General features: G+C 36.6%; 1 protein-coding gene across 3 annotated transcripts in view; it reads left to right on the top strand.

Moving 5' to 3' along the window:
- The window catches only part of IPO11 (importin 11), a 189,076-nt gene that overhangs the window by 115,643 nt on the left and 46,009 nt on the right, over window positions 1-27,424 (top strand). For all 3 annotated transcript variants that reach the window (XM_069556319.1, XM_069556320.1, XM_069556321.1), the window contains exons 25-27: window positions 7,008-7,103; window positions 7,796-7,909; window positions 16,156-16,277. In XM_069556319.1, the coding sequence (XP_069412420.1) occupies window positions 7,008-7,103; window positions 7,796-7,909; window positions 16,156-16,277 (332 nt within the window). The remainder of the gene's footprint in view (window positions 1-7,007; window positions 7,104-7,795; window positions 7,910-16,155; window positions 16,278-27,424) is intronic.

Raw genomic sequence — 27,424 nt, 5'->3', positions numbered from 1 at the left:
GTATGTAATAGCAAAATGCTGATAAAAATAGTAATAGAGGATTGGATGATAGAATAGGAGGTACTACAGCTTATTCAGCCACAGAGGAATACTGTGCAACCTTAGAAAGAAATGAAGACAACATCTATATACAGTTTCAGAGTGATTTGAAACTATAAGCAAAGAACAGAGTCCAGAGTTTTCCTATATTTGAAGAGTGCACATAGATAGCAATGGAAAAATAAACCAAATTAATGAAAGTGGTTAAGTAGGGGAAAGAGGGGCAGAGAATGCAAACTGAGAATGCAAGCCAAGTCTTTCAGAAAGTACATTTTGTACTTTAGGGGTTGGAGTCATAGAGACGTTTTACATGACTTAAAAGTAAAAGCAGTTCTAAAGATTTTTAAAAAAGGAAACATTTGAATCTAACTATTACTGTGTTAGTGGCATAAGTCATCTGAGAATATTTCAAGTAACTTTAATACACAGTATTTTATATGTATGTTCCTGGTGAGATATAACCTTAAAACAGAAAGAAACATGAGGAAATTGTAATTGCTTTCAGTATTGTTATCGTTATCAGTAATATTGGTATTGTTATTTTGAAACCCATATGTGGATATTTTGTACATAGGAGTAAGAAGCAGATAGGGTTATTCGAATGTGATATTTTTCAATACAAGGGAAGAATGATGGAACGATAAAATCAAAGAAGTTACATAAAATGCTGTGGACGGTGACCGCAGCCATGAAATTAAAAGACACTTACTCCTTGGAAGAAAAGCTATGCCAAACCTGTGCTGTGCTGTGCTTACTCACTCAGTCATGTCCGATTCTTTGAGACCCCATGGACTGTAGCCTTCCAGGCTCCTCTGTCCATGAGGAGTCTCCAGGCAAGAATACTGGAGTGGGTTGCCATGCCCTCTTCCAGGGGATCTTCCCAACCCAAGACAGTGTATTAAAAAGCAGAGACGTCACTTTGCCAATAGAGGTTCATATAGTCAAAGCTGTAGTTTTTCCACTAGGCATGTATGGATGTGAGAGTTGGACCATAAAGAAGGCTGAGTGCCGAAGAATTGATGCTTAAACTGTGATCCTGGAGAAGACTCTTGAGAGTTCCTTGATAGCAAGGAGATCAAACCAGTCAATCCTAAAGGAAATCAACCCTGAATATTCACTGACAGGACTGACACTGAAGCTGAAGTGCCAATGTTTTGGCCATCTGATGCAGAGCCAACTTGGAAAAGCCAATGATGCTAGGAAAGATTGAGGGCAGTTGGAGAAGCAGGTGACAGAAGATGAGATGGTTGGATGACGTCACCAACTCAATGGACATGACTTCAAGCAAATTCAGGATGATAGTGAAGGACAGGGAAGTCTAGCATGCTGCAGTCCTTGGGGTCGCAAAGAGTCAGACACGACTTAGCGGCCGAACAACGTAAAGTGCTATAATCTTAAATTGAATTTGATGAATTATTGGTATATGCTTCTCAGGAAGAGAAATATAGATTTCCTAATTCATGTAAGCCAAGACCTAGAACCAGTGTCAGTTCAGTGACAATAAGCACCTCAGAATGTAGATTAAATACTGCAGTCTATGAATACTATATCCTGCTGCTGGTTGACTCCAGAGCTCAGGTGGGACAGACACAAGATAAACCGGAAAGGTCTCCTTGTGCCAGAAGGAAGAGAAGATGGGATTCTGTCTAAAGAATGCAAGAGTCAACTTGAAGGAGCTCCCACTGACTAGTAAGGGTACAGTTTGAACATGGAAACTAAAATAAGTGCATTAAAACACGTTGAACATGTTAAAATCTCTGAGGACATAATGATTCTGCCCCCTACCCTCCAAGAGGAGTAAGTTACGTTTTAATTATCTTAATATCTATAAATTATCTTTTAATAAAACTACCTGTTATTTATTATTGTAGTTCTCTTTAGTATTATTTCCTCTTGGAGATGTTTGGCCATCTAGGTATACATGCATTTTGCTTAAAATATGCAGAGTTGTTTATTACCACTGAAACCACTAGATGCGTTTTTCAAAAATCTTGTTTAGAAGCGAAAGATAGGATTTTGATCATTATGCAAGAACCTTCTTTTTTCACTTTGTTAATAGTCATAATTTGAACTCTATGATTTTTCAGTCACAGCTGCAATAACTTCCCTGGAAAGTGGACCCTATGGAGTGTCATGAGTGTGAAAATAATATTAAGACCATTCCCATATGGATTTTCCTGCAGGAAAAATTATCTCAGGTTCACTGTGTCTAAAACAAAGCTTCACTATTATTAATGGCATCACAATTGTACCCATTGACCATATGTGAAAATGAGTATTCCCAGTCTTCTTCACCTTTGATCAGCTGTTCAAATTCTTTTCTATATCTGATCAGTTATACTTTCTGAATTTTCTCTTAATTCTAATCCACAGTGCTTGCCTCCAAGTCTGATAATGGCATTTTCCTGTATAATTCTTCAGAAAGGATCTCATAGTTTCTGTGGTTCCTAACCTTTTTGATTGCAAAGACTCCTCCATTTTAGTTCTGAAATAAGTGAATCCTTTACACAACAGTAACTTTACCTCTGTGTATAAAGAAAATGCCTAATGGCAGAGAGCTGGATTGTATTGAATGGTTCATTTCAATGAATTTATATATTAAAAGTCTTAATGTTTAGCATGTGGTTACTTTTCCTTTTCTGCACAAACTTCTATAATGTTTGGAGCTAATAAATTTTTCGGTGTAATTTTTTTAAGGGCACTAAATTGTCTACAACTTCTCTGTTCCACATATTCAGACAGATTGACCCATAGGGGTTTTATTACTGTACTTCAGTTTTCTTGAAGAAGTCTCTTTCAGAGTCAGGCTGACTCTCTGCCTGTTTCCCCTCCCCAGCTTGTAGCTTCTTTTTATCGTTCTTGGTGTTCTGAAATTTTACAAGGATGTGCCTTGATGTAAGGTTATTTCAATTAATAGTACCAGGCACTGCTGGGCCCATTTAGTCTAAAACGTCTCTCTTTTAGACCCTTTAAAGAAAATAAGTTGTCTTCTCCTGGGGTGGGGAGTCCCCATTGGTCAGTTGCCCAAATATGCAGACTTGGGAATATCTGGCAATTTTTTTCTTAAGTAGACTTCCAACCAGTCTTATTTTTAGCTTTTCCTTTACCCTCCTTTCCAGAGATTTATGGCTCTGCTAATTCCTGTGGTTTTTGATGAGAAGAGGTAGTTCAGTTCAGTTCAGCTCAGTCACTCAGTAGTGTTCGGCTCTTTGCAACCCCATGGACTGAAGCACTCCAGTTTACCCTGTCCATTACCAACTCCTGGAGCTTGCTTAAACTCATGTCCATTGAGTCAGTGATGCCATCCAACCATCTCATCCTCTGTTGTCCCCTTTCCCTCCTGCCTTCAATCTTTCCCAGCATCAGGGTCTTTTCTAGTGAATCAGTTCTTCGCATCAGGTGGCCAAAGTATTGATGCTTCAGCTTTAGCATCCAATGAATATTCAGAACTGATTTCCTTTAGGATGGACTGGTTTAATCCTTTTGCTGTCCAAGGGACTCTCAAGAATCTTTTCTAGTACTGCAGTTCAAAAGCATCAATTCTTTGGTGCTCAGCTTTCTTTATGGTCCAACTCTCACATCCTCAATGGGCTCCCCTGATGGCTCAGAGGGTAAAGCATCTGACTGCAATATGGGAGACACAGGTTCGATCTCTGGGTCGGGAAGATTCCCCTAGAGGAGGAAATGGCAACTCACTCCAGTATTATTGCCTGGAGAATCTCATGGATGGAGGAGCCTGGTAGGCTACAGTCCACGCGGTCTCAAGGAGTCGGACACAACTGAGCGACTTCACTTCCCTTTTCCTTTTCTCACATCCATACATGACTACTGGAAAAACCATGGCTTTGACTAGATGGACCTTTGTCGGCAAAGTAATGTCTCTGCTTTTTAATATGCTCTCTAGGTTTGTTGTAGCTTTTCTTCCTAGGAGCAAGCGGTTTTGTTTTGTTTTGTTTTTTTTTTTAAATTTCATGACTGCACTCACCATCTACAGAGATTTTGGAGCCCAAGAAAATAAAGTCTGTCACTGTTTCTGTTGTTTCCTCATCTATTTGCCATGAAGTGATGGGACGGGATGGCATGATCTACGTTTTTTGAATGTAGAGTTTTAAGCCAGCTTTTTCACTCTCCTCAAGAGGCTCCTTAGTTCCTCTTCACTTTCTGCAATAAAGGTGGTGTCATCTGCATATCTGAGGTTATTGATATTTCTCCTGGCAATCTTGATTCCAGCTTGAGCTTCATCCAGCCAGGCATTTCACATTATGTACTCTGCATATAAGTTAAATAAGCAGGGTGACAATATACAGCCTCGATGTACTCCTTTCCCAGTTTAGAACCAGTCCGTTGTTCCATGTCCATTTGTAACTGTTGCTTCTTGACCTGCATACAGGTTTATTAGGAGGCAGGTAAGGTGATCTGGTATTTCCATCTCTTGAAGAATTTGTAGGGAGAAGATAAAATTGATACACATTGAGTTGCTCTTGGCTTTCTGTATTGCAGCCTTAGGTTTCAGCTTTCTCTCATCTGATAAGTCAGTTACTTCTTGAATTTCTTTTTTGTACCTTCCAGTATTCATCTCTCATTCCTTTTGTTCTTTTAAAATTATTCCCCCTCCCTTTAAAATCTTCTTACTCTAATTTTAGTGGAGTTTTAGAAAGGTAAAGTGGGTCCAGCAGTCAGCAGATGGCCTTACTTTCCATTCATAGATAAAATTTCTAGTGACATCTACCTCTGGGTAGCTTATTTACACCTTCACCCCTCTTTATTCTGAGTCTGATTTTTTTTGACAAACCTTACTGAGGTCAGATTTAATTATGTTCTGAATCTCATCATTTCCTGTGGCTTTTCATCATAAACTGTGATATCTTTTTTTTTTTTTCCTGTATCTCTTAGTAGATAGCATAGTGTTTGGCCCACAGTAAAAGTTTTTGTATTTTTAAACTTTGTTTTGGACATTCCTTTTGTCTCATGGACAAAGAAAGAATCTTGTCATTCATTGTACTATTTGCTTGAGAATGTTTTGAAATGCACAAGGTGTATTTGGTTGTCACTGTATTGGAGTTCAGTCGCTCAGTCATGTCCGACTCTTCACGACCCCATGAATCACAGCATGCCAGGCCTCCCTGTCCATCACCAACTCCCCGAATTCACTCAGACTCACGTCCTTCGAGTCCGTGATGCCATCCAGCCATCTCATCCTCTGTCGTCCCCTTCTCCTCCTGCCCCCAATCCCTCCCAGCATCAGAGTCTTTTCCAATGAGTCAGCTCTTCGCATGAGGTGGCTAAAGTACTGGAGTTTCAGCTTTAGCATCATTCCTTCCAAAGAAATCCCAGGGTTGATCTTCAGAATGGACTGGTTGGATCTCCTTGCAGTCCAAGGGACTCTCCAGAGTCTTCTCCAACACCACAGTTCAAACGCATCAATTCTTCGGCTCTCAGCCTTCTTCCCAGTCCAACTCTCACATCCATACATGACCACAGGAAAAACCATAGCCTTGACTAGACGGACCTTAGTCGGCAAAGTAATGTCTCTGCTTTTGAATATACTAGCATGTAATTGGAACATAATGAGCAGAGATCAGAGATGCTTAAAACCCTTTGATAGGTGGAATATTCCTGCACAGTAAACACTTGTCCCACTGGGAATGCCAGTAGTCAGTCCTGAGAACCATTGCTGGAAGCTCTTCAGGGAAGCCTGCCTCTGCCTTGAGATCGGCACTTGCCCGCAACCCTCTCAAATGGTGCCTGTGTTCATTCTTACCCCTCAGGCAGTAGGGCCAGAAGTATGGGCCTTTCTTCTTGATCCTCACTACTGCTTTCTGACCACTGCCTTCCTCACTCCCTGTACCCCAACCCCTGCCCACCAAAACAAAAATCCCAGCCCAGTTTGAATTTCATGCTGTATTTGTTTTAGAAGGAACCCATCTCACTCAGGGGGGCTTCCCTCGTGGCTCAGTGGGTAAAGCGTCTGCCTACAATGCGGGAGACCTGGGTTCGATCCCTTGGTCAGGAAGATCCCCTGGAGAAGGAAATGGCAACCCACTCCAGTACTCTTGCCTGGAAAATCCCATGGACTGAGAAGCCTGGTAGGCTATAGTCCATGGGGTTGCAAAGAGTCGGACACGACTGAGCGACTTTCCCTCCCCTTCATCTCACTCATATAAAAGAACTTTATGTTTCAAATTTTCACATGTCACAATCAGTGTGCATGGTTAATAATCTGTATGATTATATCATAAATACAGTAAGATTATTTCTCATTTAATAAATACACAGTTTATATGCATTTGTTTTCCATCCAGTTGACTGATAAATTAAAAGTGCAGGCTTCAGGGCACCCAAAACAGGTGCTCTGTGATAAGCTGGAGGGATAGGGTGGGGAGGGAGGTGCAAGGGGGATTCAGGATGGAGGGGACACATGTTTACCTCTGGCCGATTTATACTGATGTGTGGTGAAAACCATCACAATATTGGGAAGTAATTTTCCTCCAATTAAAATAAGTAAATAAAATTTTTAAATGTAGGCTTCATTTTGTATAGTGAGTATAGTTGTTACTAATTTTCGCTTTTCACTATTAGAATACTTTTGAAATGCCTTTTGCCTCTATAAGGCCATAAATATTAAACAAATACCAAACATTAAGCAAGCATCATTAAACATTTTGTAAGGGTTGTTTGTTTAAAATGCAAAGATAAGAAGTACATTGACATCATGAAGCTTGTTTTATCAGAATGTGATTAATTATAATTCTATGTGAACTATATAGCTGTGTCTAAATATTATATCCTTGAAATTGAATTGTAATTTTTAGTGGACTATCTTATAGAAGTGTGTTTAGTGTCAGGATAATGAATATTTCATATGTTTGTATGTATGTGTATTTAATATATTATTTTCTTTACCTGTGTTTTGCATAAAGCATTGACCTGTATTACTAAGCATTACCATTGTGTCATTTGGTTTTTAGGTTGTGGAAAATGCCCTTAAGGTGAATCCAGTATTAGGCCCACAAATGTTTCAACCAATTCTACCCTGTATTTTCAGAGGTATTATAGAAGGGGAGGTAAGATTTTTCTTAAGCTTCTAATGTTAATGCTAGATTCTAGGCTTCTATTTTACTTATTCTTTGGAAAATTACTTCTTATTCATTATTAGATGTAAAAAGGACTTTCTCTTTATTTTGAAGTACATTACCTCAATTTCAGGGCAGTGATACAGCTTTGCTGTTTCTGTCTCTGCATCGGAAAGTGTGAATTTCCTTTGCTGTCTCATGTCTTTCAGTCATATGCGTGTGTGCTCACACACAAACATGTTAAGCATAGGAATGGGAAAATAGTGCTGGTTTCGTTACATAGAACTATGTAATACATGAAAACGCTGGTTTTCTTCTAAGTTAGGCTCTATGATAGACTCTAAATATGTATGTTAGGAGCTTTTAAAGTAATATAAATGTGTAAGTATGGCATTGATAAATATTCTTTCTTTGTTCCTCTCTTTATTATATATATACATATATAATCCATATAAATATGTACATAATACATATATATTACCTTGTGTGACATACATATTTAGTAAGTTAGTTAGAACTCGACAATATTGGCAGTTCATTCTAAAGAAGCAGTATAAAGGAGAATATTATTTCATCAGTTCAGTTCATAGCCCTGTTGATTGTTACTTTGTCAATGATTGTTTATTATTGTTTATACTTGTACCATAACACAGTTTTAAATGTGCTGTATTTTAATTGCACAGAGGTATCCTGTAGTAATGTCAACATATCTCGGAGTTATGGGTCGAGTCCTGCTACAAAACACTAGTTTTTTTTCTTCACTTCTTAATGAGATGGCACATAAATTTAATCAAGAGGTAAGAATCTATGTACTTAAAGAAATCTTTATCCAAATAAAGTTTGGAAAAATTTTGGTAAAATAATGAGTCAATGAAAAAAACCTTGAAGTAAGTATTTTTGTTACTTTAAATCTTTAATAATCTATTCCATATGATAATTTGGGAAAAAGAAGAAAGATGAACCCGTGAGTGGCAATTTGAAACTTAAATTTTGTTCTCTCTCAAAATAGACTATGTTATTCTACTTATCTATAGGATAGAATTTTGATTTGTTTATGGTGGTAGTTTTTGTTGCCTCATACATAAAATGAAACAGGAATGCTTTACATACAGTCACGTACTACCTTTCTTTCATTTCTTTAATGAGCTTGTTTTTAATATCATGCAGTATTTCTATCATCATTACGGTAGGAAATGACCTTTTCAGCAGAAGTTTATTAAAAGCATACTAAATTGAAACCAATCACCTGAGTAAGTTTGGAATAGGTTCTTCAATGAGTTGGTTACTTGAGACTTCACACATTATAGTAAAATATGATTTTTATGTCTTAAGTGATTAATCTGTTAAGGTTTATAAAATGTAGAAGGTAGAATGTACTTGACGGATATCTCTAGAATGGAGGGGCAATTTGTGAAAAATTTAGGTTTGTGGCTAAAACAGATATTACCATTTCTACTTTTAATGAAAATCCAGAGTAAGGAAGTGCAAATTGTAGAATGTATGTTAGTTTTACAGAAGTAGACTAACCTAATTAGAGAACCTAGACTTCATTTTGATGATTAGACAGGAGAGATTTTTCATTGGCTTCATTAAATTTAGCTGTGATGGAATAATGTTAAAAGTTTCAAGAGTGTATTCAGTTGAGTTCAGCAAAATCTGTTGAGTGATCTTAGCAATAACTATAATTTTTTTTGTATTTTTTAAAATCCTCACAACCATCCAAGGAGGTAATAATATTTGTATATCTATCTCACGCCTGAGAACGTTGAGACTTGGAGAGATCTGGTGACTTGGTCACGTCTCCAAAGCTAGTGAGTGATGGACTTGATAGGCACACCCCAGTAACCTCACTTCATCTCAGTGACCACATTCCGCTGCCTCCTGTGCATCCTGAAAAAGGCACTTCTCCACTGTATACTGGAGACACTTGGTTTGACAAGCTTGCTTTTTAAAGGGAGAGAGTACTTAACAGGCCATTTTGTAATGTTGTTATAAGTCCTATGTTAGAATTATGTCCAGTGTGCTGTGGGAAGTGAAAAGTTACTGGTAAATTTTTTCCCAAGTTGTTTTTTTTCCTTGATAAGATACACATAGCATAAAATTTATCATCTTACCTATTTTCAAGTATGCAGGTCAGTGGTATTAAACATAATAATGTACAATCTTCACCACCATCCATCTCCATAACTCTTTCAGATTTATATAACTTGAACCTCTGTACTCTTTAAATAATAACTTCTCATTACCCTCTCCCTGTAGCCCCTGGAAACACCATAGTGAAGTCACTCAGTCGTGTCCAACTCTATGCGACCCCATGGACTGTACCCTACCAAGCTCCTCCCTCCATGGGATTCTCCAGGCCAGAGTACTGGAGTGGGTTGCCATTTCCGTCTCTAGGGGATCTTCCCAACCCAGGGCTCGAACCTAGGTCTCCCTCATTGTAGACAGACGCTTTAACCTCTGAGCCACCAGGGAAGTCCCATGGTACTTTATAAAAAGTATCATGATTTTTGACTACTCTAAATACCTCATATAAGTGGAATCATACAATATTTGTCTTTTTGTGACTAACATATCACTTAAACCTAATATTCCGAATATTCATGGTGTGTGCGTGCTTAGTCGTGTCTGATTCTTTGCCACCCCATGGACTGTAGCCCACCAGGCTCCTCTGTCCGTGGGATTCTCCAGGCAGGAATACTGGAGTGGGTTGCCATTTCCTTCTCCAGAGGTCTGAATGTTCATAGTATTGTAGAATATGTCAGAATTCCCTTTCTTTTTAAGACTGAGTAATATTCCATGGTGTATGTATGTGTGGTGTGTATGTTATAAGATAATGGCTATACGTCCCTGTGCTATACAGTATGTCCTGTGGTTTATCTCTGACTCATTTTGAGTTGAATTTTGTATATGGTATGAGATAAGGATCCAGCTTCATTATTTTACATATGGTTATTCACTTTTTACAGTGCCATTTATTGAAAAGATATTCCTTTCCCCATTGAATGATCTTCAATCATTTATGCAAGAGTTTATTTCTGGGCTCTCTATTCTGTTCTCTCGATCTGTATGTCTACTTTTGTATGATTATCACATAATTTTGATTACTAAACCTTTGTAATGCATGTTAAAATTCAAAAGTGTGAGTCCTGTGGCTTTTTTCATCTTTTCGGAGATGATTTTGTCTATTCAGGATCCTTTGAGATTCTCGATGAACTGTAGGATGGCTTTTTCTATTTCTACAAAGAAAAAATATCATTGAGATTTTGATACAGATTGCATTGAAACTGTAGATTGCTTTGAGGGTAGTTGTTTAGTTGCTGAGTCATATCTGACTGTTCATGACCTGATGGACTGCAGCACGCCAGGCTTCCCTGTCCTTCACTGTCTCCTGGAGTTTGATCAAACTCGTGTCCTTTGAGTCAGTGATGCCATCCAACCATCTTGTCCTCTGATGCCCCCTTCTCCTCCTACTTTCAATCTTTCCCAGCATCAGGGTCTTTTCCAGTGAGTTGGCTCTTTGCATCAGGTGGCTAGTGTATTTGAGCTTCAACTTCAACATCCGTCCTTTCAGTGAATATTCAGGACTGATTTCCTTTAGGATTGACTAATTTGATGTCCTTGCAGTCCAGGGAACTCTTAAGAGTCTTCTCCAACACCACAGTTCAAAAGCATCAATTCTTCAGTGCTCAGCTTTCTTTATGATCCAACTCTCACATCCATACATGACTATTGGGAAAACCATAGCTTCGACTAGACAGACTTTCGTTGACAAAGTAATGTCTCTGCTTTTTAATATGCTATTTAGGTTTGTTGTAGCTTTTTTCTAAGGAGCAAGCATCTTTTTATTTCATGGCTGCAGTCACCATCCACAATAATTTTGGAGCCCAAGAAAATAAAGTCTGTCACTGTTTCCATTGTTTCCCCATCTATTTGCCATGAAATGATGGGACGGGATGCCATGATCTTTGTTTTTTGAGTGTCGAGTTTTAAGCCAGCTTTTTCACTCTCCTCTTTCACCTTCATCAAGAGGCTTTTTAATTCTTCTTTGCTTTCTGCCATAGGTGTGGTGTCGTTTGCATATCTGAGGTTATTGATATTTCTCCTTGCAATCTTGATTCCAGCTTGAGCTTCATCCAGCCCAACATTTCTCATGATGTACTCTGCATATAAGTTAAATAAGCAGGGTGACAATATATAGCCTCAGTGCACTCCTTTCCCAATTTTGAACCAGTCTATTGTTCCATGTCTGGCCTACCTGTTGCTTCTTAACTTGCATATGGGTTTCTCAGGAGGCATGTAAGGTGGTCTGGTATTCCCATCTCTTTCAGAGTTTTCCACAGTTTGTTGTGATCTACACAGTCAAAGGCTATAGCTTAGTCAATGAAGCAGATGTTTTTCTGGAATTCTTTTGCTTTTTCTATGATTCAGTAGATGTATTGACATTTCTTAATATTGTCTTACAATCTATGAATGTGGGATATGTTTTTATTTGTTAATTTCTTAATAGGAAATGTTTAGTATTTTTTGTTATATGTCTTTCACCTCCTTGGTTAAGTTAACTCCTAAGTGTTTTATTCTTTTTGATGGTAATATAAATGGAATTGTTTTCATACTTTCTTTGTTAGATTGGTCATTGCTCATGTATAGAAATGCAACTGACTTTTGTTTGTTGACTTTGTATTTTTCTACTTTGCTTAATTTATATATTCTCACATTTTTTTTGGTGGCATCTTTGGGACTTTCTATATATAAGAACATATCATCCACAGACCATAGTAATTTTGCTTCTTCCTTTCCAGTTTTGATGCTGTTTATTTCTTTTGCTTGTCTGTCTGTTCTGGCTAGAACTTCCAATACTGTGTTGAATAGAACTGGTAAATTTTGGCATCCTTGCCTTGTTCCTGGCAAAATAGAAATAATGACCTGTGGCAGGTGCTGGTGCTGCTTCAGCCTGTTGACAGTATGAAGGATTGGAGAGAGATATAGGGTCAGACTTATTTCTCTCACTGTAGTAAGAACACTGGCTTTTCATGGGACATTTATTTTTTTCACTTCTCAATGTGAAGAAAAAGTGTTTTCACAAAGAATTGGCCAAAAATTGTCAAGCCATCATGTTAGAGAATGAGATATTACTGTAGTTGAAATATTACTGTTGACTGTGAGCACAGTTTTAAAGGACATTGAATTAAATAGGACTAGGACTGATGCTAAAGCTGAAATTCCAGTACTTTAGCCACCTTATGTGAAGAGTTGACTCATTGGCAAAGACTCTGATGCTGGGAGGGATTGGGGCCAAGAGGAGAAGGGGAAAACAGAGGATGAGATGGCTGGATGGCATCACCAACTCGATGGACATGAGTTTGGGTGAACTCTGGGAGTTTGTGATGGACAGGGAGGCCTGGCATGCTGCAATTCATGGGGTCACAAAGAGTCGGACATGACTGAGTGACTGAATTGAACTGAACGGAGGAAAATGAGTTCCAGTAAATCCAGATAGCTTTGAACAAGCAAAGATGTTGCAGAAGGGTTTGTCTCTTCTAAACATTTGAAAACAGTTGTCAGATAGTAGAGAAAACCAAGTTAATTTTGAATGATTTTTTATTTTTAGGTAAGAAGTTGGGTTCATTGTAAAAGTCACTGTTAGAACAGTGCACCTGCTTAGTCCACCTCTAAGCATTTGCTAATCAAAGTCTTTCAGAGTCATTTTCTGTCTTGAATGAAGAATACTTTTTAGACGAAAACCTAATTCAGTTTAGAGCCTAGAGTATTGAAGAATGGTGCTTTTGCTGTAGGGAAATTTGCTAGAAAATGACAGTATTTGTAGGCCCTTTTTCTCTTTAGACTTCCTTTTTCTTCCAAGGGATAGCATCTTTCTTCTTGTAAACACTTGTTGTGGAATTCAGGATGGGGGGAAGGGCTTTGGGGATTATGGTTTGTCACCACTCAACATCTTGATTTTCATTTAGATCATCTAATTTTAATTTGTTTCTCACCTTGTCTTCCCCCTGTTCTTGATGCCTTGAGTTGGAACTTCTCAGAGTTTGTTTTTGCAGATACTGAATCTTTGTACTCCCATAGGAGTGGGGATGGTGATCTGGAAGTTTCTAATTGTTCCTTATACAGATTCTCAGCTAGTTTTCCTGTCTTCGAGCTCTATGCCTCTGTCTTCTTTGTGGCTTGATAATTGCAAGATTCTGAGAAACAAGTCTATTTGCATTAGACTGTTTTTCCCCTGGCAAGCAGTTTTTTTCCAGGCTTTTTTGTTCTGCTAAGTCACTTACTAAGCACTCTTTCATCCACTTGCCATCTTCTAAGAAGTTGTTGCCATCTTTATCAACTGTAGTTTCTTCTCTTTTATAGACCCTGTGAGGTTATTTGTTTGTTTTTTGTATTTATTTACTCTCATTTTAGTGGAATTTCAGAGGGAGTGAGCAAATGTTCAATGCTGAACTAAAATTGTTTTCACAATGTCAGTATGATTCTAGGGTAAATAACTTATTTTTAAAGATTCAGTAAGTTGTTTGTAGCTGAATAATTGGAATAATATCTGTTTTTCTTTCTACAAAACTAAGACTGAACTATACCTTGAGTATTTCTTTGTTTTCTAGAAACATTATCATCTTACTCTTTCTGGCAATGCCCTATAATTTAGACTTTGTAAATTTGGGGGGAGGAGTGAAATATTCTGATAACATACTTCAATTCTACAAATTTTTCATCTTAAGGAGATGACTTTCTTCAAGACCTGCCAGTTAGATTATTTTCCCCTTAATCTGTTTTAACTGTTTGACTTGAAATAGCACATATCTTTCTGATACTGGAGAGATTGAAGTTACTTTTTTATTTCTACAAGATGAATGATTTTTCATGAAATCTTATGTAAAAGTGACATTTTATTGCTTGAATAGCAGCTGCTATGAAGGTTAGATTAAGAAGACAACATTTAAAAAAGATCGCTATTTACATAAACATTTTATTCTGTTCCTACAGGGAATATAATTATATAAAACTACTTAATTCTTACAGAAAGCATAAGTCATATTCTTTAAAGTTATAAAAGCGATAGAACCAGTCAGAAATAAAAGTTTTTCTTTCTACAATGGGTATTTATTTAATTGTGGTATCTTTAGCATGACCTGCCAGGGTAGATTCTGGCGTTTGTTCTCAAGGTAGAGAAATCTCATCATCTTTTTATTATGCTGCTTAAGAAGTACTTTAATTTTAAAAATTAATAGTTCTCTGAAATACTGCAGAATTTGTTTGCCTCATGATTCACTATAACTAGTCATCAACATTTGTTACAGTTGTCTTATTTCTATTTTTATTATGTGCTGTTGTTACTTTTATAATAGAGCAAATAAATGTAAGTTATAAATAATATTAGACCGTAGAGATGCCTGTCTCTGCTGATTACATCTTCATTTCAACCACATGTTACTCTAGCTTTAGCTGTATATATTAGATTTTAGTAACTTGATACTTTCTTTTGTATGGTTATGCTTTGTTTTTAAAATCTTGCTTACTTGATATTAATTGCAGTAAATCTGTAAAGCATCTGAGCCATTCGTTTCCAAATTGTGAACATTGAAGACACATGGTATAAATCAGCAGTTACTAGACTGTATTGCTTCATGGTGCCCTTAATGTGTTAGTAACATTTTCACAATGCCTCTAGAGTAAATATCTAACTGTTCTTTTGATTACGCAATCCAAACAACTTAATTTGTATTCATGTCCTTATAACTTTGTATCTATTGAAAATTATACACAAAAATCTGAAGAATAACATCTTTATTTCATTCTTAAATAGCCGCAGTTACTGATTAGTGGAATATGAATGGCCACTGGGCACCACCAAGATTCTTAACCTTAGTTTCAGGTTGGACACCTCCACTTTCATCTTCTGTTCGACCCTGACTTTTTGGTAGTACTGTGCAAAGATAGGAAGTCATCAAAGGGAATGTAATGTTAAAACTGGGAACTATATTGAACTAGTAGTTCTTGCAGTAATCGACAGATGTCACTGTGTTTCTCTGAATAATTTTAAATGCTTTGTGAGTTCACTGTGGCATCTTAGGACACAGCACACCATTTGGGGAGCTCAAGTATAAATGGTTGTCTTGAACCAATAAGTGTTCACTTGACTGTTTATTATCTTTTAAACTGTGTTGGAAAAAATGTATTGAAGCATTTCTTGGAAAAATGTAGAAGCACAGAAGTAGGAAAGTATGGGTACTCAAGGTTGATCTTATGTTACTAAAATCTCTGAAGTACAGATTTTGCTGTTAAATGCACTTTTTAAAAGGTGTGAGAAGTGTACAAATGTTTATAAGCAAACCTGAGACCCACTTCCAGTCTACATGATGCGTATACTCGGTCGTGTTTTATTATATAGATTTTACCTATGCATTAGCTAGGGTTCTTCAGAGAAACAGAGCCAGTTCTGTGTGTATGTAGAGAGATTGAGAGATATACACACATACAGTTGTGCACATGGATATTGAAGGAATTGGCTCATATGATTGATTTCAGGGACTAGCAATTTCTAATTTTGTAGGGCAGGCTGAAAATAAAAACTTGGGCAGGATTTCTGTGTTACATTCCTGAGACAGGATTTCTTCTATTTATAGGAAACATTAGTTTTTTCTTAAGGCTTTCATCTGATTGAATGACACTGTACTCACATTATCTACGGTAATCTGCTTAATGTCAGCTCATTGCAAATGTAATCATATCCGCAAAATACTTTCATGGCAGCGTCTAGACTAGCATTTGTCCAAACAAGTGGACCCTTAGCCTAGATGAGTTGAATAAGTCTATTTGGCACTCAATTAATTGGCTCTCAAGATTAATTAGATTCCATTTCTGATTTTGCTCATTTTTTTCCCCAGCTCACAGCTTGCCCCACATTCTTGTATTCCAATTCTGTGGTTTGTTGGAATTGTACTTTAACCTTTTTTATGAGGTTTTTGCCTTTAACAGTACTTATAAGTAAAGAGCATTTCAAATATTTTGAGATGCCTCCTGGTCTTTTTTTCAGATGGACCAGCTTTTGGGAAATATGATTGAAATGTGGGTTGATCGCATGGACAATATTACCCAGCCTGAAAGAAGAAAACTTTCAGCTTTGGCTTTGCTTTCTCTTCTGCCATCTGATAACAGGTGAGGAAATGTTTACTTGAAATTTGTTTTGTTAAAGCATCAAAGTATTAGCACTGTTTTGGCTATTGGTATTGCTGTGTATTGCTGGGCAGTGCTGTTTCATGCATATGTATGCCAATTTTTTTAGTTGATAACCAACCAAGTATTGATCTGGATCTAAAAAAGTGGGAATTGTGGGCATTGCAGTTTAATTTGTTGGTGTTCATTTTACCAATTTATTTCATTTTTGTCTGAATTCCCATTTTAAAAATAACCAGATTTTATTAGATTTAATTTTAGGTCCTTGTTTTATATAAATATATTAAATAAATAATATTTCAATGTCAGTAACACTTCATAAAGTATATTATCCTCCTAGTAATTCAGTAGTTTGTTACATAATTGTTAATTTTGGATTATCTCTAAAGAAACTTACAAGTTATTTTTTTCTCCTTACATAGATGAAGTCATTATATTATATTTTACAAACTTTATTAAAATTTTCATTTCCATAAAGGAAATACAAAATGCTTTGATTTGGGCATTTAAAGAGGAGGTTTTTTTTTTGTTTTTTTTTTTGGCCTTTATCCAAATGTTTTTGTTTGGCATTATATTTCTTTTTGGGGCATTTTTAATTTTAGAAGTATAAAAGCAGGCCTTAAGACATCATGTTTTATGAGAAGAATAATATATTAGATTTTTTTGTCTTGGAGAATTTTTACAGCACCTATATCCTAGTGATAAATTAGTGAAATAAATGCAGTTAGGTTTAGAAATTATTTTTAAAAATTTATTATTATTTCTGGTATAGTAGTTTGGATTAAGAACACAGGTGATTATTTAGTCTTCACATCATAATAATATCATATGCTATTGTATGTTATTATAAAAATAGATAATAATTTTTGAGCCCTTACTGTTACCTGAAAACTGGGTTTACCTCTTGGTGAGTGTCTAGCCAAAAGATACAGCCAAGTCAAAGACTGGGAGAAAAAGATTTAGCACTTGCAACAAGTAAGGAGAATACCAGGGATCTTCCCCAGTGCAGTGTCTCCATGAACAGCAACTTTTGGGAAGCTTTAAGCTACTGGTACATGCATAATTATAAAGGGGCATGGATAGTCTCACAGAGTCCAAGCTTTGGTTGATTGAAGTCACGAGGGTCAGAAAAGATGAACATCATCATCTCTCAGTTTCCAGTTGATCAGGAGATTGAATGCCTGGGAAGTTTAAATTCTGCAAAACTGCTCAGGAAAGTGCTTCATACTGTTCTTTACTGTTGAAACAGACCTGTGAGTTTTTACAGCTGATTTGTTATGTTTGCTATTATGTTTTGCTATTGTTAAGTTTGCTACTTCTCTTGCTTGAAAGCAGTTTGTTCTTTTGTTCCCTTAAAATCATTATCATTAAATTCTTCTCAGTGTTAAGCATTGTAGCCAGGCTTAGATTACAAAATGGCATAGGCCAAAAATGCCTTCTGTTTTGTCGACAAAGCCATGCCTCATTCTGTTTCTCTAGGGACCCCCACCTTATATGCTTAAATTACCATTTGCCTTATGTTTCGCTAAGTACTTTACATTTATGTCTCATTTAATTTTTAAACAGTCCTGAGTTAGAGACATAATTATTTTGTTTTTATAGAGCAAATAAATAACTTAAATATGTTAAATAACTTGCTTAGGGTCTGGTAAGTGGCATGTCAAAAGGAAGATTTTGAGATTGGGCAATTGATGCCAGAGCTTGCTCTTTTAGCTCCTAGGTGGATGTACACAAGGGCAACATTATTTCCTCTCTGTGAAACTGAGTGGCATCTTACTTATTTTTGGAAGCCAAATTGAAGCTACCAACATTTTAACTTACTGGTCTTTCCCTTCTTTTTAGTAGAAAAACAGTGACTAGAGATTTACCAGGCCTTTAAAGTGGAGATGTTAAAGAACCTATTCTTTGGCAGTAATCAACACTCAGTAAACGTTTACTCAATAAATTAATGAATGGAAAAAAAAAACTAAGCTTGATAGAGCATGTTAGAGTGTTCTCTAACATAAAGTACTGAGATTAAGAGAAAACTTGAAATGACACAGGTTAAAAGATGAGAAGGATATCTAATTATATCTCAAGCATATTTGTTTTACCCTTTTTAATATTATGGTTGACTTCAATATTTAATTTTTTAAAAAAATTTCCAAAAAATATTTTTGATATGTAAGTTGTGAAAATAGTTGACTTCTCTGAAGAAAATAAAAAAGGCTTCTGTAAAGGTTAAAGAAAACTTAGACTGGGGCCTATGTCAGTTTACATAAATTAAAGGGCAAGATTTTATTAAGGCTTGAATTTCTCTTAAACATTAATTTTTTTAATTTAAAAATACATTGGGCTTCCCGATGGCTCAGTGGTAAAGAACCTGCCTGCTAATGCAGGGGACACAGGTTCAGTCCCTGGGTCAAGAGGGAGAAGGAAATGGCAACCCACTCCAGTATTCTTGCCTGGAAAATCCCATGGATAGAGGAGCCTGGCAGGCTATAGTCCATGGGGTTGCAAAGAGTCAGATACTACTTAGTGGCTGAACACAGCACGGTAATCTATAATGGAAAAGAATCTGAAAAACAGTATATAATCACTTTGTTATACACCAGAAACTAACACAACATTGTAAATTAACTATACTTCAATAGAAAAAATAAATTTTAAAAATATAAAAAAGAAATTAAAAATTGTGAGGAAATAGCTTTCTAAATAGGAAAATCAGATCTTATTTCTGTTTTTAAAATAAGGTATTGAAAAGTATTGAGTGGTTGTGAATTCATATCATTTTAAGGGTACCTAGAAAGTCTTAAAATAATGTGGTAATAGAATTTTAAAGAATAAAGATTTAACTTTATAGTCCTTGATGGATTAGTGACTAAAGAAGCATTGATAGATACAGGAAATGTGTCCATTTGAAAAACAAACAAAACAACTTAATGGCTCTAAAAATTTGCCACATTATCATTGGCCCATGACATAGCTTTGGAAAATTTAGGTTCAAGTGCTTTAGTGGAAGGGAATGTTGACAAACTGTCAGCAGTTTTATCATTTCCCGTTATAACCTTTCTTCTGTTGGGTTGGCCTAAAAGTTCCTTTGAGTTTTTCTGTATGGAAAAATTTTTTGGCCAACCCAGTATTTAAAACTGCATAGTTGATGGAGTTTGAGGAAAATTTTCCCCCTTTCATGTCCCCAGTGATATTTTCTGGTTAATCTCCCATATAATAGTAGTTTCTTCTTCCTGTGTTTCTTTTAGGCTTTGCAGTGTAACATTTTCTTTGCCTGAAAAAAGCAGATCTAGAGAATAATGTGTTGATGATGATATTTTGAATCAGGTTACATTGGGAAATGTTATTTTCTTCTTTATTATAACAGATTTCCACATGCAAGAAATAACACTATTCTAAAGCAGGGTTTCTCAACCACAGTACTTTCAACTGTTTGGACCCAGATGATTATTTGATACTGGGGCTGTACTGTGCATTTTAGGCTATTTAGCTGCATCTGTGGCCTCTACCCACTAGATGCTGGTAGAACCACTGATCTGAAGAATGGCTATTTGGGAAGCTATTTAAGCTATGTTTTACCATGATCCACTACCTCTGATTCAGATATTTGGCAAAGACTAGGCTTTAGGACCACACTCAAATTCTAGCGCCGCTGGTCACTAATGACCGTGGCCAAATAACTTCCTGTGCCTAAGTTACCTTGTTTTGAAATGAGGATACTAATAGTGTCTTCCTGATGAGAGTGTTATAAAGATTAAATGAGTTTACGCATTAAGGTCACACAGTCTAGATAAATGAAATTAGCTGTTTTTGTTTTATCCCTTTCTTCCATTCTCTCAACCATTCATCCATTTCCTGCAGTCTAAGTTCTAAAAGAGTAAGTCTTTTTGTGTACCTGTAATCTTAAATTCAGGACATTTTCAGTATATTGAGTATTTATAAAACTGTTAATTCAATAAAAATATGTTAACCACATATGTCAAAGGTATATCACCTTCCGCTTAATGACCTTTTGTAGTATTTTTTCTGCATTGTTACTAACTTAAAAATATATAATTTTGTCTTTGCCTTTGCCTTTTAGTATATCTTTTAGGCATTTTTAGTATATCTTCTTGGTCACCTTCTGAATATAGTAGTCTTTGTTTTGGTAGTTGTGTGGTACAACTGTCTTGTGTCCTTTTTGTTTTATAACTGGAGTGATTCCAAGTTTGAATTTTTCCATTTCTTAAAGTCTGTATTATTTATGCACAAAGGCAGTAAATTTTCTTCTGCTAATTTTTATATGAAAATAACATTATTTACATATAGCTCTTTTAAAGTTTTCCTAACTTTTTGTCCAAAGACATAGATTAAATAAAAGCTTTTTTCATAGATGAAAATGAGAGTAATCAAACTTTCCTTTGGCTCTATTCTCTGAAATAGCAATTCATTCTCTAACTTCAGAGACATATTTTTATGATGTAGTTCTAAGAATTTCAGATGTGTATCTCTGAGATCAAATGTTTTAAGAATTTAATTTTTTTTTTTTTAATGATTTAAGAAAGTCACCCATGGGGAATGTTTTTCTTAAGCTAGTTAAATAATTCAAAAACAGATTGACAAAGCAGCAGGGTTTTTAGGTATGATGGCTTGCTTTCCAGGAGAAATTGCCTTATAATAAAGTCCTCTGGGTATCAGATTTGCTAGACATGCTTGGATTGGTCACTTAGTATCTCTGTATAGTTCTCTTTTATCTCAAGAATCGTATAAATAAAATACCAGTATTTGGAAATTTATTATTCTGTACAAATTTTATAATATAATATAATTATCTAGTAAACTAGTTTACAACTTTTAAAATAAGATAGTAGAATCAAGATGACAGGTTCCAAAGAGTAATACTTTGGTATAGTTTCAATTCAGTTCAGTCGCTCAGTTGTGTCCGACTCTTTGCGACCCCATGAACCACAGCACGCCAGGCCTCCCTGTCCATCACCAACTCCCGGAGTTTACCCAAACTTATGTCCATTGAGTCAATGATGCCATCTAACCATCTCATCCTCTGTCGTCCCCTTCTCCTCCCACCTTCAATCTTTCCCAGCATCAGGGTCTTTTCCAATAAGTCACCTCTTCGCATCAGGTAGCCAAAGTATTGCAGTTTCAGCTTCAACATCAGTCATTACAATGAACACCCAGGACTGATCTCCTTTAGGATGGACTGGTTGGATCTCCTTATAGTCTGAGGGACTCTCAAGAGTCTTCTCCAGTACCACAGCTCAAAAGTATCAATTCTTTGGCGTGCAGCTTTCTCTATAGTCCAACTCTCACATCCATACATAACTACTGGAAAAACCATAGCCTTGACTAGACGGACCTTTGTTGACAAAGTAGTGTTTAAATATAGTTAAATAAAAGGCAGTTTAAAATTTTTGAAATTGTGGTTGTGTTGTTTTACCAGAATTGTGTTTGGTTTAAACTGACCATTCCTAAGTGTGTATTTAATGTGACAAAATTTTATTTTCTTCCTTTAAAATAGGATGCATTTTAACTTCTAGGTCATGCATTCTTATTTAGCATTTTAGAGTATTTTCTTTTATCAGTAAATTCTTAACGTAATAGTTTAGTGGGTTTTCTACAGTAAAAATTAGTTCTCTCTCTTTTTTTTTTTTTACATCTTTCACAAGAAAAATGTCTTAGAAGCACCTTGTATATGTGTGTGTGGTAACAGCTTATTAGGATATAATTCAGTTCACCCATTTAAAATGTACAATTCAGTAGTTTTTAGTATATCCATGGAGTTGTGCATCCATCACCACAGTTAATTTTAGAGCATTTTGTCATTTCCAAAGGAACTATGTACTCTTTTTCTTTAATATTTTTCTCTTTATTTTTTAAATTATGAAAGTATGATAGCACATTTACAGGAGACTTGGAAAATACAGAACAAAGTTATAGATCGTTCCATTATATAATAATTTTTTTGATAAATTAAAATTTTTAGTTGGAGTTTCAATATCAGACTCTCAAAAATTAATAGAATGAGTATGCAGAGAAGTGCAGGGATATAGTAGACCTGAAAATCACCATGAACCAATTCAACATAATTAAATTTATACAATTTCGCACAGTAGTAAGATACAAATTCTAGTCAAATTCCCATAGACTATAAACTAGGAGACACTGGAATATATCCAGCGACTTAAAACAAGTTGCAAAAGTTTCAGGAGCCAGGTACTCTTCAGCAGTCCTTATCACTCATTCCTTTCCCCAGCCAGCCACTAATCTACTTTCTGTCTCTGTAGAGGTTTGCCTGTTATGGACATTTCCTACAAATGGAATCAGACAATATGTGGTCTTTTGTGACTGACTTCTTTAAATTAGCATATTTTCAAAGTTTACACGTTGTGACAGGTATCACTATTTTCTTTTCGTTGCTAAATCATAGTCTTCTGTATGAATATACCGCATTTTGTTTCTCCAGTCATCAAATGATGGACATGAGAGCTGTTTCTACCTTTTGGCTATTGTGAATAATGCTATTATTTGTATACAAGTTTTTGTGTAGATGCTTATCATTTCTCTTGGGTATTCCTGGGTTGTATGGCGATTCTGCTTAACTTTTTAAGGAACTATCAGGCTGTTTTCAAGTTAGCTATATCATTTTATATTCCCATCAGCATTGTATAAGGATTCTAGTTTCTGCATACCCTTAGCAGCACATATTATTCTTTATTTTTGATTATAGCCATACTGGTTGCTATAAGGTGGTATCTAATTGTGGTAGGAATCTTTTTGAAATAGTTCTGGTATACCATTATTCACCTTTGGGAAGCTTGCTTGACACGACATCTTTTGACAATTGATTGATTACTATGTGCTAGTTTGGGGGTTCCTGAAAATCATCATTAAACATATACCTTAGTGTTTTGAGAATCTTAATCCCCAGTTTTACCTTTTAATTGTGATTCTGGGCAAGCTATTTAAATTCTTTACATTTGTTTCTTCATTTTTAAAATGAGGTTAATAGTATCTCTTTTGTAGACATCCTCTGGTAAAGGTTAAGTGAGATAATTCAAAACTCACTGGTTATTATTAGGTTTTCTGTATAATGTTACTTGCTTCTATATGTTAGATATAAAGAACTCAAGAGACATTACTTGCTGTTATTATTGCTACAGTAGCTGCTATAGTTATTACTAGATTACATTTCATTCTGTATAAAAAAAACAGCATACGTTTTATGTTTAGAAAAACTGATGTGTTCTACCAAAGGCAGCTTGTACTTCAGTTAGCATCATTCTTTCATCATCAGATCGGTGCTGCTGCATAGTATTGCCATTTTCATAGAGGCACTGAAATATTCTGTCCATATGTCCTGACAAAATTACTCTCCTGGGATATAGCTGTTATAAGAGTAGTAAGTAATCTATTGTTCTGTGGGAGTTGAATTTCTGATATGTTGCCGATCTTTCTGTTATTCCAGCTGAATTTAAAGTCAGTCAGTGCATAGACACTGACTGAGTTGTTTTTCTCCAATGGTGGTTTTGTTTGACGTTTTCGTCTAATAAGAGTATTATTTATAAGGAATGTTGCACGTTGATAATATAGAGAAATCAAAGGAAATTTGGTAATACTACACTACAAAAAGCCGGCTTTGTGAATTCTGGATCCCAGACACTTAAGGTCCAAGAAATGGAGCCTTTTCCTCTGCTCTATTTCCATGGGCAGAGAGGAAGAGAAAGCTGACAAGTTTGCTGTGCCCAGACAGAAAAGGAAATCTCGTGTGGTTGATATTCACATAGATTAGGACCAACAGATTTTGGTCCTAGTTTTGAACAGAATGCCTACTTTTAAAACTCTTCGTTTGCTTTTACTTTATACTTATCAGAGCGATTTTAATGTCAATGTAGTTCTTTTGCAGTTTTTGATTGCCTAAAGAACTACAGGGGAAGAAATGGAGAGCAGGAAATTACAGTAATCGCTAGTGTCTTTGGGAATTTTACGCCTTAATAGACATATTTCTTTTTACCTTTATCATTGTTGTAATCGGCCTCAGTTCAGTTCAGTTGCTCAGTCGTGTCCGACTCTCTGCGACCCCGTGAATCGCAGCACGACAGGCCTTCCTGTCCATCACCAACTCCCGGAGTTCACTCAGATTCATGTCCATCGAGTCAGTGATGCCATCTAGCCATCTCATCCTCTGTCGTCCCTTTCTCCTCCTGCCCCCAATCCCTCCCAGCATCAGAGTCTTTTCCCATGAGTCAGCTCTTCTGAGGTGGCGAAAGTACTGGAGTTTCAGCTTCAGCATCAGTACTTCCAAAGAAATCCCAGGGCTGATCTCCTTCAGAATAGACTGATTGGATCTCCTTGCAGTCCAAGGGACTCTCAAGGGTCTTCTCCAACACCACAGTTCAAAAGCATCAATTCTTTGGCACTCAGCCTTCTTCCCAGTCCAACTCTCACATCCATACATGACCACTGGGAAAACCATAGCCTTGACTAGATGGACCGTTGTTGGCAAAGGAATGTCTCTGCTTTTCAATATGCTATCTAGGTTGGTCATAACTTTTCTTCCAAGGAGTAAACGTCTTTTAACGTCTTTTAATTTCACGGCTGCAGTCACCATCTGCAGTGATTTTGGAGCCCAAAAAAATAAAGTCTGACACTGTTCCCACTGTTTCCCCATCTATTTCCCATGAAGTGATGGGACCAGATGCCATGATCTTCGTTTTCTGAATGTTGGGCTTTAAGCCAACTTTTTGACTCTCCACTTTCACTTTCATCAAGAGGCTTTTTAGTTCCTCTTCACTTTCTGCCATAAGGGTGGTGTCATCTGCATAATCTGAGGCTATGGCTATTTCTCCCTGCAATCTTGATTCCAGCTTCTGCTTCTTCCAGCCTAGCATTTCTCATGATGTACTCTGCATAGAAGTTAAATAAGCAGGGTGACAATATACAGCCTTGACGTATCCTTTTCCTATTTGGGACCAGCCTGTTGTTGTTCCATGTCCAGTTCTACCTGTTGCTTCCTGACCTGCGTACAGGTTTCTCAAGAGGCAGGTCAGGTGGTCTGGTATTCCCATCTCTTTCAGAATTTTCCACAGTTTACTGTGATCCACACAATCAAAGGCTTTGGCATAGTCAATAAAGCAGAAATAGATGTTTTTCTGGAACTCTGTTGCTTTTTCCATGATCCAGCGGATGTTGGCAATTTGATCTCTGGTTCCTCTGCCTTTTCTAAAACCAGCTTGAACATCAGGGAGTTCACGGTTCACGTATTGCTGAAGCCTGGCTTGGAGAATTTTGAGCATTACTTTACTCGCATGTGAGATGAGTGCAGTTGTGCAGTAGTTTGAGCATTCTTTGGCATTGCCTTTCTTTGGGACTGGAATGAAAACTGAACTTTTCCAGTCCTATGTAATCAGCCTAGTTTGTTTTAATTTGAAATAACTTGTCTAAATTTTCCTGTGATTAAAATGTAGTGCAATGCTGTAGGATCTTAAGAGAATCACAGAAATATGTTACTTACTGCTTACGGCATTTTCCCCCTGTCTTAGTGTGTTTGTTTGGTTAGGTCTTGGGAGTGGTCAAATAGTGAGTTTTATGTAGATAATTGCAGTGATTATATGTGTTTGGGAAACAGCAGAGGCATGTTATTGTAATCATAGTTATATCAGCTTTTAAAAAAATATGCAGTTGGTGAATTTGGCTTGAATTATGTTATTGAATTAAAATATATATTGACAATCTATATATAAAAAACTGTATTAACTAAGTATTATGTGAATACAGAGGACTTTTAGGCATAGACATTACCATTGAGAAATTGATAGTTCTAATTAGGTGGTGGTTTAGTCGCTATGTCGTGTCAGGCTCTTGTGACCCTGTGGACTCTAGCCTGCCAGACTCCTCTGTTCACGGGATTCTCCAGGCGAGAATACTGGAATGGGTTGCCATTTCCTTCTGCAGGGGATCTTCCTGACCCAGGGATCAAACCTGGGTCTCCTGCCTTTCATGCAGATTCTTTACCAACTGAGCTGTGAGGGAAGATGACAGGTCTAGTTAGGGGAGTATGTAGAAGAGTGGTAAACTTGAAGGGATCATAGCTGATACCAGGGTGTTTGACAAGCACAAGGTGAGTGCCAACATCACATGCCAGCAGAGTTTGAAAGGTAAATTTTGTGTGCTTTGTGGCAGCAGAAGCTTTGTATTTGACATCTGACCTGTGTATGAAGAGGCTAGATCTTAAGAGTTTGAGGTATTAGGGGCATGCTTGTCTATAGAGAAAAGATACAGTAACAGAAAAAGGAAAATATTAGGTTACATCAGATTGGTTCAGATCATTTCAGTCTATGAGGAACAAACCCTCTGTGATGCAGCTTTTCATGTTTTTATTTTTTGATTAGATTGTGCAGTGAATCTTTCAGTAACAGAAGCTGGGCGGTGTAGACAAGATGGTTCAGGAAGATGAACAGTTGGTGCCATTAATGCATGTTCACTGAGTAGTTTTGTGGAAAAAAGAGGTAGATTATTAATATCTGGGCTTGGTGATTTAAAAAAAATTATTGTCATTTATAAAACTTTTCAAAGCTGAATGTCAACTTGTTCTTCTGACCAGTCCTTTGAAAATCTAATGTCTCTCCCCACCCAGAAGTTTGGCACATTTGGAGGTATTTTGACGTTTTTCTGTCCTTCCACCTTAGAATTTAAATGGAAATAGTCCATTTTGGTTTTCATTTCCAATACAAATTCATTGTACCCTTGAAACGTATAGCAGAACTAAAGTGCCCCTACTTCCTATCAAATATCAAGCCTGTGATACTGATACAACAGACATTCGGCAGTAGTTTCGAAGTTTCTTTCATGTGTTAGGGCAACATGCTGTGCATTCAGTTTATACATTATTGTTCAGTTCAGCCTGGCATCTTAGAAAAACAGCTACTTATGTCTTCTATCTCCTGTCCTAACTGCTTAGGGAAGTTCCTGAATGCTTATGGCTTTTAAATGACATTTAAAAAAAAGAAAACTGATTGACTGAATGGTTTTTCAGTTTTTGGTGGGCACACCATGTGGCATGCAGGATCTTAGTTCCCTTACCAGGGATTAATCCCATACCTCCTGCACTGGAAGTGCAGTCTTAACCACTGGACCAGCAGTGG

The sequence above is a fragment of the Ovis canadensis genome, chromosome 16 (assembly GCF_042477335.2).
Source record: "Ovis canadensis isolate MfBH-ARS-UI-01 breed Bighorn chromosome 16, ARS-UI_OviCan_v2, whole genome shotgun sequence".
Lineage (NCBI taxonomy): Eukaryota > Metazoa > Chordata > Mammalia > Artiodactyla > Bovidae > Ovis > Ovis canadensis.
The sequence above is the reverse complement of the archived record's forward strand: the minus strand, read 5'-3'. Positions and strand labels throughout refer to the sequence as shown.